General features: G+C 31.0%; 2 protein-coding genes across 3 annotated transcripts; one reads left to right on the top strand and one right to left on the bottom strand.

The window, feature by feature from the left end:
- Positions 1 to 10,254: 10,254 nt before the first annotated feature.
- LOC125067659 (snRNA-activating protein complex subunit 3) lies at positions 10,255 to 14,786 on the bottom strand. 2 transcript variants are annotated; one of them, XM_047676365.1, is made up of 8 exons: positions 14,692 to 14,786; positions 14,091 to 14,609; positions 13,470 to 13,689; positions 13,066 to 13,170; positions 12,456 to 12,608; positions 11,793 to 11,978; positions 10,865 to 11,239; positions 10,255 to 10,505 (listed from the first exon to the last, which is right to left on the bottom strand). In XM_047676365.1, exons 2-7 carry the CDS (start codon positions 14,540 to 14,542, stop codon positions 10,925 to 10,927), a joined length of 1,431 nt encoding a protein of 476 aa, XP_047532321.1. In that variant the 5' UTR covers positions 14,543 to 14,609; positions 14,692 to 14,786; the 3' UTR covers positions 10,255 to 10,505; positions 10,865 to 10,924. The 2 variants fall into 2 exon arrangements, with proteins under 2 accessions (XP_047532321.1, XP_047532322.1); XM_047676366.1 differs by lacking the exon at positions 14,692 to 14,786 and having other exon boundaries at positions 10,255 to 10,544; positions 10,872 to 11,239; positions 14,091 to 14,671.
- Positions 14,787 to 15,115: 329 nt separating this feature from the next.
- On the top strand, positions 15,116 to 16,137 carry LOC125067772 (immediate early response 3-interacting protein 1). The gene is made up of 3 exons (XM_047676526.1): positions 15,116 to 15,287; positions 15,457 to 15,558; positions 15,948 to 16,137. Exons 1-3 carry the CDS (start codon positions 15,200 to 15,202, stop codon positions 16,001 to 16,003), a joined length of 246 nt encoding a protein of 81 aa, XP_047532482.1. The 5' UTR covers positions 15,116 to 15,199; the 3' UTR covers positions 16,004 to 16,137.
- Positions 16,138 to 16,734: the final 597 nt, after the last annotated feature.

The following is a 16,734-nucleotide window of genomic DNA, read 5'->3' as shown; positions in this document are numbered from 1 at the left end:
CACTGGTTCAGTCACCTTCAAACCCGAACATAAAAAATGCTGTTTGGCGGTACGATATGTGATAGGTAGTACCTACCCAAACGCGCCTCAGTAAGACTTTGTACAAGTAAATGTTGTTCGAAATACCAAGTTTCAAACTACATTACAAAAAATATATCAGACTTATTTTGAACACATCGGAAGATTATTCTAGAATAAGGATCTAAGACAAAAGTACTGGCTATACCAATGAATACTTAAGATAGGGCAAACATCTTGAGGCATAAAACAAAATATTTGCAAACATCTTTTTTTTTCAAACATAGCGTTGATTAAATTACAATGTTTACTTTGTTATCGTACACTGACATCTTAAAATGGATTACTATAAATTCTTTGCGCGATGGAATTCTTAAAATTTGGATTTTTCTCGTATACATAATAATGAGGTACAAATAAGTTTATCTGCTCTCTCTCTCTCTGTCTAACGTAATAATTGTATGATACGTGTAAATTGACTTTGTACGAGTAGAGTACCTTTTGAGGTATTTTTGGGCTGACTTTAGCTTTGATCGAAAAACACATTTTTTCTTATACGTCTGGTACATCATTTTCTTAAATTTAAAGTACAAATAGTTTGATTATTGTGGATCTTGTGTCTACCTTACGTTTTCGGTTTGTATTGTTTTTATTATAGAATATATTTTATTGATGATGCCTTCATTTTAGTTTACATTATATCTTTATTGTTGTTGTTGAACGTTATTACCCCGAGAATCCAGACAAACCAATCGATCTGTTTCTAAATCTTGAACTCAAAAGCTTCCACTAAAAACGTTTCCGTTACCCCTGACTGCTCTCCCAAAAACACAGATACTCAACCTTTAACAGCTAACTCGTCTATCCAGACTATTAATAGTATAGCTCTTTTAATTGACACAATAATATGCTCATGATGGTGAAGCTAATTATGTAATTATGCAGAAAACATAATAACAGTATTCGCACAAATAGTAAAATTAACAAATTCCAAACAATCGAAATTTAGTTTCCTTATGCTCAAGCAGCAACAAAAATTTTTACTTCATTCTATTGGGTAAAATTGAAAAATGAAGTGGACGCGCCTCCCTCAGAATAAAAATTTCGAAAGAACATCATTTCGACTAGTTAGTAGACTAGTACGTTAGTAATTATTCCATCGGGGCATTGTTTACATTTTGGTAGGGCTTTGCGTAAGCCCGTCTGTGCAAATGCGACCCTCGTGATATAATTTAAAATAAGAAAATATTTTTAAATCAATCGATCACATTTATTCAAAATTAATTAAAACAATAAATATACGAGTACTTATAATATATCAGATATTGAAAAAGGCAATCTACGATTTACCAAATCACCATCTTAACGAGTACAAGATGAATATATAATATAATAGTTATGTATATGTGGATGTTAAAATTTCATCAAGCCAAAAAAATGCTACGAAGATTAATTTAAGAATGTTGATAAGCGTGTGTTGCTAAGAGAAGGTGATTTTATATAGAACATATAAAAATAAGATATTAAAAATAACCCTACAGGAAACCATGACCAAAAAAAAACGTATACTAAAAGCATAATTTATACATATTCAAAACATACAGACAGCTTTTGAAATAACATTGCTAAACTAACATAGTTTAAGGATAATTAGTAAATTCCGTTACAAATTATAATTGTTACATTTATAAAGAAAAACTTCTTTACTTGTACACTTAATTTGTTCTATTTACACCATTTAGTTTAAACACTAAACATTCACAAAAGTTACATTTTCGAAATAGTGTAATTATTTTCAGTTATCGGGCTGTGCCAACATTATCGTGGAGATGTTTGCGAACGATATCTAATCTGTGTTTGCAGCCTCTTTAGCTGCAACGTGACCCAGTTGTTGGCTATAATTAATTTCAAGAAACATTAACAATTTATTAATCACTAGATGGCGTTCGCGAATCATAATTAAATTAATAGACAATGCTTATATCACTGAAAAACGTACACATTTAATTATACTTATCTTAAATCTTTCTCATACTTCAACGGTTCTTCGTCTTCGTCGACTTCAATAGATATTTAAGTAATAACTAGTAAAACATAAAACTTTTTATTTTCAAAACACACTTCGCAAAAAAAAATTGCAATGTAAGGTTACGAAAAATTGCCATGTAAGGTTAAGTTACGAAAATCATACATTGTTAAATTTAAATTAAATTAATAAAAAATATCGATGTTTGAGATGTTTATCTCAAAGTCAAAATTTTACCGCCGCATTCACCATAAAGCTAAATATGCCACGTGTAAAGTCAAATCGTGTTACTAACAGCTAATCTTCCTAATTATATAAGATTTAAAACAACATACGTCTTACGTAATCAGAATGCTATCATCCCTGTTACGTAATTCATAGATTATCCCGTTAATTGATTGAACAAATTGCCTTTATCTCTGCTATCCCATTGTTCTGAGCCGCTTTGTAAATTTTATAGCTCTATCAATCAATTGAAACCTTTTAACTATCTATGGTCAATGCAATATAATAAAGTAATCCAGACAGTTAGTGATTAACTAATAAATTGTTTGGATACTATTTCATGAAGTTGTACATAATATTTTGAAAGTAAATTAATAAGCTGCTGAAACAAGAAGTTTCAATTGATACAGGTAAGGAATAAGGATTAAACCTCGTAAAGATCGTAGATTGAAATGAGGGAATGCACTATATATCTTTTGATTAATTTAATTTATAATTCAACTTCTGATCAGCGGTGAAAGACAACATCGAGAGGAAACCTGCGTTTATAGTGTTGGATTATCAAATGATTTTTATAAGCAAAACTTAGTCTCTTGTAAAAAGTATTTTATTTCTTTTACAATAAAAGAGTTGTCTGCTACTAGCCACGAATACTTACTTAAGAGTATTGTCAATTTAAAATATCTTCTTCAAGAGTCTCTTAAAATATTTAGTTATTCCGTGAAATATACTGAAACTGAAGTGAGCTCTATTATTTACCCCAACGTCCTACATATAGAATATATTATCAAATATAATCTCATGAGTCAAACCGCTAGAATTTTCAATATAAATTAGAGGGAAGTAATTTATCAATTTTTTTTTATCGAGATGCGCTAATTTATAACATCACCTTGTTTGCTTATTTGTTCCGGTTTAGTTTTCAAATGACCTAACTTTAGCCTAATTTTTAATCGTTTATCTAGTTAATTTATTTATTTTCAAATTAACCAGTCTTTTATTAAGAAAAATTTTTTTTTTTAGTATTATTTCAAAGCTATTTTCGTAAATAAGTACCTACGGGACCATTTTGTGTGTCTTTAGTGTATTAATGTTGAAGGTGAAGAACATGTCTTCACCTTCACCAGGAATAAGCACCTATGCAGGGGATCGTACAGAACACCATTGAATGCGTAGACAGGTGCACTATTCCTTCACATAGTGCGATGGGATGGAAATTAGCTTTGACTTTTTTTCTATGCTTTTCAAGAAATGCCAGTATTTCTCGGGAACACGTCGATGAGAAACGGAGTAAACTTATGTGTGAAGTCGAGTCTTTTTTAAATAAAGCCTAGGACTAGGCCTTATTTAAAAAACTAGTAAAATTCAATCCTAAAAAAACACTAGGTTTCGTGTTAACTGTTAAAAAGTCACCATTTGCCGTATCTCGTATAGTTCACATCGGTCCATCTATCTAAAACTATTTGTGCTTTGTCAAGGGACCAATTCGGCCTCATATGGATACTACTCTTACATTTGGGCGGGAGCTCGCCAATACCAGCGTCTTTAATATGACCGTATTCAAAGAAAAGTTGATCCTTTGGCTTTTCGTAGTTCTGTTGGATTACTCTACGTCATCTACCGTATTTTTTAAGAGGAATGTTCCCACAAATTGTTTGGAATAATTCCAGCCGCTGAATTTCACTTTCGGACATTGCTTCTGAATTTCAAATTTCATGCATAACACTTTGATGTACGGAAATCTACAACAGTGCGGTTTTTAACGCTACTCACCTGCAAGCTTTCCGGTATTATAGTCCTTAGGCGATGGTAGTCACTTTCCATCACATGAGCCTCCTCTAAGGCTATTGCCGAGTTCCTAACTATAGGCTGGTACCGACAATTTTTTGACCCAATAAGATATTAAGAACTTACTCTCCCAACTCCAGCATTTGATCCAAATTAATAAACAAACAAATCACAAATGTCATAACATATCTATAAAGTGCATTAAACTGTTTCTTTAAAGAAGTGGACTTAAATGCCTAGATTTTAATATCTTCGTTGAGATTGATATCAAAAGGCTAATATCGTTTGAGCTAATTTTTATTTTTCTTCTGTTATTGCAATATAATCTTAATTAATTACGTGATATTATATATAACAAAAATTTACACTTTTGTATAATACATAATGAACATTTATTTGCAAGTCTTTTAAAAATGACATACGTAAATACAATTTTATTTTTCTTGTTATATATACCAATGTTTATAATACCATTACCGTGTTGCGCGCTTAATATTCATATGTCATCTTTGTATTATAAACGTTTTTAAACTATAAAAACTATTAATGACATAGTAGAAGGCGGGAGCTGTTAGTTCAAATAAGAGGCGATGAGGTAATATTGACATAATAATCGCGAGAACATGTGTATGCATGCGGTGATATCATTCTCGAAGTTATACATAGTTATTTCATCTTATATAATGTTTATAACGTATTATTTAACAATTGTGTATTTTTCGTTACATATTTCAATGATTTACTGAGCTTTCCGGTCTAAAATAAATGAATACTCATTTCTCTATGTATATAGTATAAATACGCTCTTTGAAATTGCTAACACAGCTAAGAAATTATGTATATACTATATAGATATGAGTCCAGTATTTTGATATACATATATTTTTTTATTTATTAAACATTATCAATTATTCTTTATAGGAATATTTAAAGGTGCTAATATAAATTTTTGGTTATAGCTTACTGGTTAAAGATATATTTCTTCCACATGTACAAATGTACAAAATAATAGGTCTTCAAACTTAAATATAAATATAATAAATATATATTGGAAAATATCACATACATTACTCTGATCCTAATGTTAGTAGCTAAAGCACTTGTATTATGAAAAACAGAAATAACGACGGTACCACAAATACTCAGACCCGAGACAATAAACATAGAAAATTACTGAACTTTTTCTATATCGACTCGGCTGGGAATCGAACCCGGGACCTCGGAGTGGCGTACCCATGAAAAACTTACTAATTAATTAGAAAAAAAGACAAATTAATAATAAGTTAAAAAAAGTATAAAACATGCTTTTATCAGTACTTACAGCACAAAAAAGGGACAAGTAAGAATCAACACAATTATCCCTATTTAAAATAATATTTTTGGTAAAACAAAAAACTAATGAGTTCAAACTCAATGGGCTTACTGGATTTCCAAGGTTCCATAAGCCAATTTCCAATTCCATCATCAATTCCTCGTCGTTTTAGAAAATATATTATTGAATTAAACGAGCTCAAACTCGATGGCTTTATATGTAGACATTTAAGGGTTACGTCTCCCAACTTCGGGCTCCATATCTCATCAGCACATATGATTATACCATATTATTGTACTCTCATCATCTTTGATAAGTGCAAAAAGTATCACTAATCCGATGTTGTAAATTTTGTAGAAATTATTAAATATTTCATACATATACACTTATGCTCAAATATTACATACAACAATTGAGAGATAGATTCAGGCAAAGCTAAAATGGAAGGATAACTAAGCTAACCAAAGATATTTTCTGATTACAGCAGCTTGTCTTCATTTAAATAATTGGCATCTTCTCTTTAAGTTCATTTAAAATTAGTTGATACTGTTAATAGCTAATAGTTTTAATAGTTTATATCTATCTACATGTAGATAGCTCCATAAATCCATATTTAAATTGACTACTTCCAAATATTTTGGGAAACCAGAGCACGGATTTTGGTCCAATTTTACAATGTTACTATTTATTGTCAGAGGTGAACAGTTACTATTCGGTGACCTATTTACCCTTCTTTATCTCTTGGCTACAAGTTGTTCTACAGATGCTTAGGTCGTATAGACATCTGAAATTCCTAGCCTTATCAGTGGAGGCTCTTCTGTCAGAATATCTAAAAGATAAATTTTGATAGCAAATATTCATGCCATCGGTATGTGACCTAAATATAGTGTCATAATAAAATTATATATACATTTATCCCGATTTCCAATTAACATATAAATAGATTTTATACTAGTATATACTTATAATCAAAGTATGCTTCTCTTATATTATATTATCGACACATGAACAGCGACAGTTGCAATTAAAAGATTAACTTAAGCCTCCGATACATTTTTTGTATTAAGTATATCCATGAAACGTAACATATCAGGTACAGCTTTTTTTGGTATATTACTACTATCATAATTTAATATTTCATTCCGATTACTGGAATCTACTGATTATAGAACGACTGGAAGCCAGCAAGATATATTTTTAACATGCTTAAAATATATTTAAAGTTTTTTTTATGAAAACATAAATATTAATTCGAATTTAAAATAAAGTGTCACTGTTCTCAAATCAAACCAAATCAAATGTATTTTATTCAAGTAAACTTCACATTCAAGCGTCTTTGAATCGTCAATATTTAAACGCTACCACCGTTTCGGAAAGAAGCTTCCAGCGAGAAGAGACGGCAAGAAACTCACATTATTATTTTAATGAATAATAAGATTTATTAATTTATTTAGCTTTAATAAGAATACTATTGCCCAAAAACGTTCTCTGTACCGTATGCAAACGGAAAGTAGGGGTTATAAGTTTATTCTCAAAAACATTACTTATAAAATTTATGACATATAAGTTCTAATTTATGGTAGAGTATTTGAATATGAATGCCTGTATCTATCCCCCTTTCCGAGCCCGATGGAATGGATGAAGAATTAATTTAAACTGGTTAAATAGATCAGTGCTAAATAAAGAAGTAAAAAAATAAGATCTCATGACTAAGATTTGGGAAAGAATAAAATATTCCATGTTTTGTATCCTCTGATGTTTTACTACACAACAGATCATTGTAAAAACCTTATTTTATTTTATTTATTTATTGTTTTGTAACCTTATTTTTCAAAGTTTTATACACAAGTGTGCCACTTGTTAACTATTAAGGTATTGTTCTAGCTTAACCCGGTTAAATAATTTGTTAGTAGGCATCTTAGGTGGCGTAATTTCTAAGATAACACAATTTAAATAGTTGTGCAGTTAGCGTGTGCAGCTATTTTCCAGCGGGAGAAAGGTTTAAATAATATTATAAATTTTTAACAAAAAATTAGATAGCCGAATCATATTTTTTCTTCAAATTTAAATGAGACCAAACGAGGAGTAGGTAAATTAAAAAAATATTTTTTCAATTCAGTTCTTAAATGTGAGGTTGTGAGGTAAAATTTCCATTATTACATCAACAACTACTATATTTTCCCACATTTAACGATCTCCCTTAACTAGTAACTCACGTGTTCCAGTTCACGTGCGAGCCGCCCCCGCGGAAACATCGACCACCTGGACTCGACACTATCTTAATTCAGCAATTGACATAGGTATTCATAAAGTACGCCCACTAAATGCATTAGAGGTATAAATATAACCAGGTATGATCACTGATCACGATCTATAATCTTCTAGAATGATATAGAATGTATGTATGAAGTAATGATATGATAAAAAATCAGAAATACAAATAGCATTTATTTGCATTGCTCAGTATTTAATATGCATAATTAAACCTCTAAGCGTTTGTGAACTAATTTATGATTCGCTTACTTCATTAACTGGTGTCCATTAGGTACGAAACTCTTTTTTAGGTTGAGGTAGCTCTATTCGAAAGTGCAAATCTCCTAAAGAAAAGTCCAAGCACTCGAAGAAGTTGGCAAAGGGAGATTGGCAGTATCATTTAAATGTTCTCCCTTTGTAACAAAATAAAAGGCTGGCTCAATACTACTTTATTATAAACGCACTGCAATGTTTCAAACCATGAATACATTTTAAGGTATATTTTTTATAATTGGTATTTTTAATTTTTTTATGTCAATTGAGGAGAAGTGAAGATTTCAACTGCGTGTGGTCCAATCAACAAATCAGTTCACGAAAACACTTGTGGCTCAAATTTGCATGTCCCAGATATGCAAGTTGCACCTACGTTTTAATGAAGATGGAACGACTATCTAACAAGTCGTAGTTAATAAGCTAAGTTGTAAATGACTTATTTGAAAAAAGATTGATGGGAACAATTTTCCATAAAATTGTAATATTTTCATCTTGAAAATTTTGTATAAACAGATTTTATTAGTTACAGTCCTACCCGAATAATATTCTCTTTTGATTGAATACGTTACAAATTAACTTCTCAATCCATATTACGCAAATTAGTAAAATGTCGAGATATGGTGTGTAGCTAAGACAAAAAGGTTCCAGTTTTCCTAAATTTAAGGTGATGCTAACAGTGAGCTACGTGTTACGCTTTAATCCTAATTGTTCGCTATGAACACAATCCAACATATATTTTCCTTTAATTTTGTCGTAATTATAATAATACAAGTAGAGTAGCAACTACATATCAGTTACATTCACAAACGTTTATCCTGTACAATCAGAAGTCACACGCGATGCATCTGTTCCGTCCTGTGACATCATCTATTTACTAACAATAACAAACCATAATCCACTCTGCTATAAAATCAACCGTAGCAGTTAGTTACAAAAAACGCACAATGTTATTGTTTAGTCTGAGTCGTTGAATTATTATTACTGACAGGAAGATCTAAAATTTATAAAGACAAATTAATAGAAATTATACAAGATACCCAATACATTAATGTAGTAAGTAGTAGTTAGCCTGTAGTGTAGAACTAAACTCCAGGGGCCGTATGAATCCTAAATTGGATATGCAAGATTTTTCTTTTTCAATTTTGTCAATAAATACTTTGTGCTTCTCGAATTCGAAATTCTGTAAGAAATTTCACTTGTTCACAGAAATTTTAAATAACACCTTAAATAAATACTCTATTTATTGAGTCTAGCATAAGTTTGCGTGTCGGTTCTTCATGCACTGCAATTGATCAAGCCCTCTCGTCATCGATCAGTTCATTTAGTGGATGCTTAACCAGCGTAACTTGAACTATCGACCAGTTTTTTACCGATTTAACTTCTTACCATCTCCTTACGTAACATAGGCGTAGCTATGGATCTGCACATCTAAGTGTTACTAAATTTTATAGATTTAGCATTGTTAAAAACGTTTATTAAAATAACAATCAGAAGCATAATTATGCTTTTTTAAGTTAATTTGAAAGGTTGTTTACGACATAAGCAACACTAATTTGATTTTTTTATTTAATCAACAAAAATCGACTATAACAATATAAGATTTTTAGTTTTGTTACAAGCTTTAGTTCACCTTGCAATGCTTTTTTGGTCAAATCTTGTAGGTTGAATTAGAATCACTGCTTCTAATCAAATGGAGTTGAAATTTTACACTATAGTACAGTTCCACGGTCAACAAAATGAACTCAAAATATTGTATATAAATACTTTTTTTTAGTTGAGTTTAAATTTTTTTTTATTTTAATTTGAATATAAAAAGAAATTGAAAATAAAGTGATTTTCAACAACAAAAAAAAAATAGAATCCAACGACCAGGGCAATCTCCACGCAACTTTCGATATTGATAAATGAGCTATAAAAGTATGTGTGAGTGACGGTCGTGCTTAGTGTGCCTGAGACTACTTTTTCGCTGTGTTTACTAATAAGCAGACAGAAAAAAACACATTAGACTATGGTATGACATGTAAAAAGTTTTTTTATATATTTGCAGAAAAAAAAACTTACAACTAAGCACTGTATTCAAAAACTTAGTATTTTTTTATTGATTTCTATGATGCATAAATGCCTCTCATCTAAATGATCATACTAGTGCTACATGAAGTCAGAAAAAAAATCTTTTTTCTACTTTTAAGATCTGATAAAGAGAAATAGTCACCCAATTAGGATATTTAAAATTTTCTTAAATCGGTGCAATTTGCGTTTAAGCCTATCAATTTGTAGGACAATAAATTATAGCCATTTTTGAAAAATAAAAACTAATCAATCGCTTAATAATGTTTAACTATTTATTTCATATCACAGAATAAAAAATCCTCTTATTTTTAGTGTTAACAATTATTCTAATTTTCAAGTGTAATATACACGTCGTACTTTATTTACATTAGCTTATTAACTATTACAATAAACTTACATGGCAACGAGCCGAATGTAAATAGACGATCTTATCAAGATTACTAAAGAAACAATGAAATACTGCAAACTGATCTACGTATTCACGTTAGGTCTCTGAAGACACATAGATAGAAATTATAGTTCTGATCAGTGCTAAAAAATCGTAACTACATATCCGATAAGGTCACTCGAATGAGTTTTGAGAAGAGCCGAGATGGCCCAGTGGCTAGAACGCGTGCATCTTAACCGATGATTTCGGGTTCAAACCCAGGCAGGCACCACTGAAATTTCATGTGCTTAATTTGCGTTTATAATTCATCTCGTGCTCGGCGGTGAAGGAAAACATCGTGAGGAAACCTGCATGTGTCTAATTTCAACGAAATTCTGCCACATGTGTATTCCGCCAACCCGCATTGGAGCAGCGTGGTGGAATATGCTCCAAACCTTCTCCTCAATGGGAGAGGAGGCCTTTATCCCAGCAGTGGGACATTTACGGGCTGCTAATGCTAAAAAAAAAAAATGAGTTTTAACAAAACTAGTCAGCGTAAGATAAGTATGACAGCAGACGCCACGGCACGCACTCAGCCGGGCGGCTTGAGGAGGTTGAGCTCGTTGCCGCGGTAGGAGTAGGCGCGGAAGGAGCAGATCTTCTTGCCGTCCCGGTAGAGGTAGAGCTTGAGGCACGTGTCGCAGAAGAAGGCGGGGTCGAAGGGCACGCGCTCGCAGCCCGTCACGATCCAGCGCGCGCCGAACTCCGCGCACGTGGCGCAGTACACGGTCTGGTTGTGCGACAGCGCGCCGTGCGCCGGCCAGCGCGCGCGGCACTCGTCCGCGCGCAGCACGCGCACGCGCGACACCGACAGCGGGTGCTCGCAGCGCCCTTGGTGCACGTACACCTGCCACGCACTGCCGTTACTAGCCACCCAGCCGCCCCTCGCCCGGATCAATGGAACTTTGACTATTTTTTTTTTTACTATAGTAGTCTATACTTAAGATCATGATGGATATATTCTCAAATTTATAATATCTTAAGTTATATGTATAAGCTGCATACAATAAATATTAGAACCAATTTACCAAAATTAATTTATATTATTCTTCTTAAAAATATATCCATGTTAATCTTTTTTTTTATCTCTCAAACATCAAAATTGGCGTCATATATATTTGCCGCTTTGAAGCAGGCATCAATCGACAGAACAATGGTCAAAATTAATATCAATACCAAAACGTCTATTCGTGTCTTTGCTTTTGATAAACAATGATAGCACGTCAAATTTATAGCCAAAACTAAAAAATGTTTATGGGGAGTCTCCGCAAAGTCTATCGGTAAATAAAATGATTAAAACATTTTTCTCACAACGGAAAAGTTACATGACGCTGTACCTCATTTCACTCATTTGTCTGAAACTAAATATCAATAACATTATATTTCTCACTACTCCTTACATCTGGATGGCCGAGTCTAATGACGATTTGGTCTAACGTCACTTCGGTCATGTCTTTGTGGGGAAATTCTCCTAAGCCCCTCTTGGCGGCCCATTCGCGAATGGGCTTTGAGTAGTCGACGCATCCCTTGCGCGTGTCCACATAGAATACATTATTTATGAACAGGAAACCAGACGGGAACACTTCCTGCAATATACAATATATTTATATTATTGTAGAATATACAAAAACATCTGAACTAATAAGAAATGATATAAGTATTACGTCCGTTACTCTTGTGAGAATTAAATTTTATAGATTTAAGAGCGCTTGTACCGGATTAGCCGTTATCGCGAGACTTTTTAAAGTGATTTTAAGCAAAGTATTTATCAGTTACTTAAACAAAAAGTACCGTCCAAAAGTTTTAATTAAAACATTTTTGAAAATATGCACTTTTAACAAATAATTTATCAAGTATTAGTAATGTTTATTTAGGATATTTTCAAAAGATTATATTCATAAGAGGCTAAACTTTTGTACTGCATTTTTTTTAATATTTATATATTATGATTAATGACCCTAAAAATAAATTGAAATTAATGAGAAATTATATCGCACTTTTATAATTTTCGGGTTATTTTTAAATCCCATAAAAATGGGGAGTGAAATAGTTTATAGTGTAACCTTGGCGGATGTGGTGGGCAGATCGTCCGGGTTCTCGGAGACGTCCACTCGCATGCCCACGTCGTTGGCGCACACGATGTGGTCGCGCAACACCGACAGCTTGTGTCTGCCCAACAGCACTAACTCGTTACTGAATATCGAATGGCGGGTGTTCTGAAACGGTAATTCCATATTAATTTGAATACATTTCTCAATCTTAACCCTTAAGAACCGACATGACGGGAGTATTTGTTATCATTGCATACACAAAATAATGTGCTAAATCGATCTCTCGAGGCCTTTAGGTAAAATAGCCAATCTAAAATTAAAAGGTGATACGCAATAAATATTGCACATGATAATGGTTGAGTCAAAAGGACCAAGTAGTTAAAAGTGACCACTGAATATTCATATGTTAACTTATAATTTATATTATGGACCCCCAAAGTATGCCTGAGCCCAGCAGTGGCATTTACAGGCTGTTACAATTCAATGTTAACATTGATTATTTTTATGATTTTATTACACTATTTTTATAAAGTTCACTAAAACTGTCAGAGATGCAAAAACATTATATGGTAATATAACATTTCAATAATTTTCATAAAATAAAAAGCCTTGTAAAACTTACATTTCTATATCTTCCATTGCAGTAGAAGGGCCGATATACCCTTATATGAAATACTAGGTCTTTACCGGGCTCCAAAGGTGTTAGAGGAATTTTGTAGTCATCATCCTACAAAACAAAATTATACCCAATTGATAGCCAATTTATCAGAATTTTAAAAAAATGAGAGCTTTTAGCTAAAAAAGTATGAGCTACATATGATCTTTGAAAAAAAAATAGTTTTTCTTTTAATTTAAATTTTTAACAATGATACAATTTTCATGAATGTTGACTATGGCAATATAAACATGTCATTGCATATGTGATTTAATATTTTACAATATTAGTAATTTCTTTAGGAACTACAAACAATAAAATGTCAGATTATTCATTGAAAAGTCTTTTACAAACAACAAAATGTATTTTACCAGCGATGGTGGTATAACTCGCACACCTCTGTACTTAAGCTTTCTTGTATAGTGGTTATTTACATCTTTTTCGATTCTAAGTTTCAACTTCTTCACAATACAAAGATTTTCACCTGCTCCATCTAAATCTAGATTATCCACATTTTTATCTGGTAATGGGCCTTGTGTGGGATAAGTGGTTGGCATTACTAATTCAGCTCCAGTTTTTAAATGCATAGGACTAAAATAAAAATATTCTTGTAAATGGCAAAACAAAAATTCCTACATGATAAAAAATATTTAATATCATAAATTGTAATAATGTTTTTTTAAATTATTTTGAATTATTTTGTTATTCAATTTTTCTACAATTAAATCGCTCAAATATCAGTTCAAATCAAATGACATCATTTTGTATGGTTTTATACTGGTTTAAATGGTCAATAACCCAGTTTAATTACATGCAAAAAGAACATAATATGCCTGTTCCCATGTTTTGTGGCACATTAATATTAGTGTAAGTTAAATTGCAAATATTTTAGCAGTTTACATTGTAAATATACCTTAGTGTCGGGTGGCATTATTTACACATCTACATTCCATTTAAACAAAAAAAAAAATTGTTACAAATATATTTGTTACCTGCAGTAAGATGCAAGTTTGTTAAATTCTTCATCACCTAAATCACATCCCACATATTCTCTAACTTTAGCATTCTGAAAATCTTGCAATTCAAGCCTACTTTTAGGTGCTCCAAATATAGGCATAAACTTAAATGCTTCTGGCAGATTCTTAGTGATAACTGGTGGTGTAACTATTTTACCTCTGACAGGGTACCATTTGGGACCTTTATCTTCTGCATATAATTTTAAGTGACAGTTTTTATATGGCTCTGGGTCTATTGTCGTGTTAAGATTACTGTTTTGAGTATTTTCAGGATTACTTAAGATTTCATTTGTACTTGAAGATGTTATTGGTTCTAATTCGTTTGATTTATCTTTTATATTATCCACAGAATTATCTTTAAGTTGTAACAAAGCTGCGTCGTTTGATACAGATTGATGTTCACAAATATCCCTAGTTTGTGAATCCATTTTTTTTTTTAGTAAAAAGCAGTCACTTCTGTAAATACATTGTAAAATGCCCTATTACCCTATATCACTATAAAGATAACATAGTACCATTAACGTAGCTACAACAAATATTATATATCATTAAAAAAATTAATAGTGTTAGTACTTACTAGGTTAGGAAAATATATAAAGTTAACCTAAGTAAATAACAAGAGTTTACAATCACTACCTTTGTTTAGAAAACAAAAAAAGATTAAGGGAGAATTCATAATATATTTGAAAGCTAAAATAACAAAAAAAAATCTATGACTTTCTTTTTTTTAATTTTTCCATTTAGATAATAGCAAAAGTTTTTTCTCATACAGTTTTAGCTTTTGCCAATAGATGACTTTTGAAATAGAATTTTTGTATAGTATATTCCTGCGTATGAAAATTTTTTATAAGGACAAAATATATGTAATGGGATTTTTTTAAAAGGACAAAATAAAATAATAACTATAAAAAATATTAAAACATTATTTTAGATTCTGACAAGTATCCGATAAAAGACAACTTTACAGAAATTCGTGTCTTGTCATACTTAAATTGCTGTCAAAAGTCAAAACAATTGTCTCTACTTAATTCTTATTTACATCAAAGTTTGATAATTATATGATCAATTAATTATATACTATTAAAATGCTTACATTGTGGAACCTATTTGAAGCTTCTTTGCTGTGCTTAAATGCCGTCTGCGTTCTCCATGAGGAAAGATTCATGCAAAAGAGTAAATTATAACCTTTTATCTGTTGCATATAAATTTTTAAAGTATAACAAATATTAAAATTAATCTTATGAAGGCTTCAGGCTGGTTTTTTTGTTATAAATTTGTTGATGTGTTCAAATATTTAATTTAATAAACATAGTACTACTATTTACAAGATTTTTACTTTCAGTGGGATGGGGTGCTAATAACCGAAATCAAGGCTTTGAAGACCAGTCTTCAATGAAATACCAAGTTTTAAATTTAGTAAGATCGATACGAACAGTTACAAGAAGTAAGTAAATATTGGATTATTGCTACAGTTGTAATATAATTAGTAATTGCTATTATTCTAATATCAATTTAAACTCCAATATTAAATAAAACATTTATTGTTTTCACTGTGTAACCCAAATAGGGTTACAAATATACAATGTTATAAAACCATAAATTTGATAAACAGTCTTTTTGACCTTTTTTTCTGTAATTAAACTAATGTTGCCTTCTAAAGTTACCACTGTTATAACATTAAAACTTAATATTAAATTTAAAAATGTGGATTTACTAACAATTTGTAATTCAACCATACTTTATAAATACACACTATAAAACTTGAGTATTTATCAAATTAATGTGACAACACAAATTTGAACTATATAATATGCCATTTTTATTTTGTTTCAGTTCCACTCATCATATTGAATATTTTAACAATCATTTTTAAATTATTACTGGGGTGACAGATTATCAGAAAAAAAAATAGAACACATTTATTAAAGTGCAAGACCTCAGGTGAAACTAATTTATGCCTACATTTTTTTATTTATAAAATAATAACTAATAATATATAACAAATGATATTTTATTTTCTCAAGTCCGCTGTCTCTATAAAATCATACAAGGTGACATAGCCTTTGAAACACAACCAAACCAAAGCAGCAGTAAGGTACATTAATTAAGAATACTAAGAAAAAAATCTCCAATTGGCCCCCGAGAGTATAGTAGTGTTTGGTCAATAAAATGTTAAGTCTTTTTTGTCCTCATTCAAATATCATTCTATATTATATTATTATAGTTTTATTTGATATATTTTGATAATAGATTATTAATGTTAATAATTTGATATCTGCCTAAATTTTTGTTTTGTAAACATAAATCTAGTATTGTTTTAAATGTTCAGTACTGTATTTGATATTATATTCTGTCTTTTTTAATTTTATTATTGTACCAAATTTTCTACATATATTTGTTTTTTTTATAATATTTCTGGATTAAATTAAGTATAGAAAGTCCTAAATAATAAAAGAATGAAGTGGCTGCGTTGTAAACTGTTTAGTATCGTTTTGTTTTTAGTTTGTCTCACTGACATACTTCTATTTATTGTACCAAACTAGAACTTTACGACGGAACAGCGTTGCTACAGTGTTAACAAAAGACTATTTGTGATGTGTGTGTCTTACATACATCATAA

Source organism: Vanessa atalanta, chromosome 12 (assembly GCF_905147765.1).
Source record: "Vanessa atalanta chromosome 12, ilVanAtal1.2, whole genome shotgun sequence".
In the NCBI taxonomy this organism is placed as follows: Eukaryota; Metazoa; Arthropoda; class Insecta; order Lepidoptera; family Nymphalidae; genus Vanessa; species Vanessa atalanta.
Note: the sequence above shows the minus strand (reverse complement) of the source record. Positions and strands in the feature narration are given on the sequence as shown.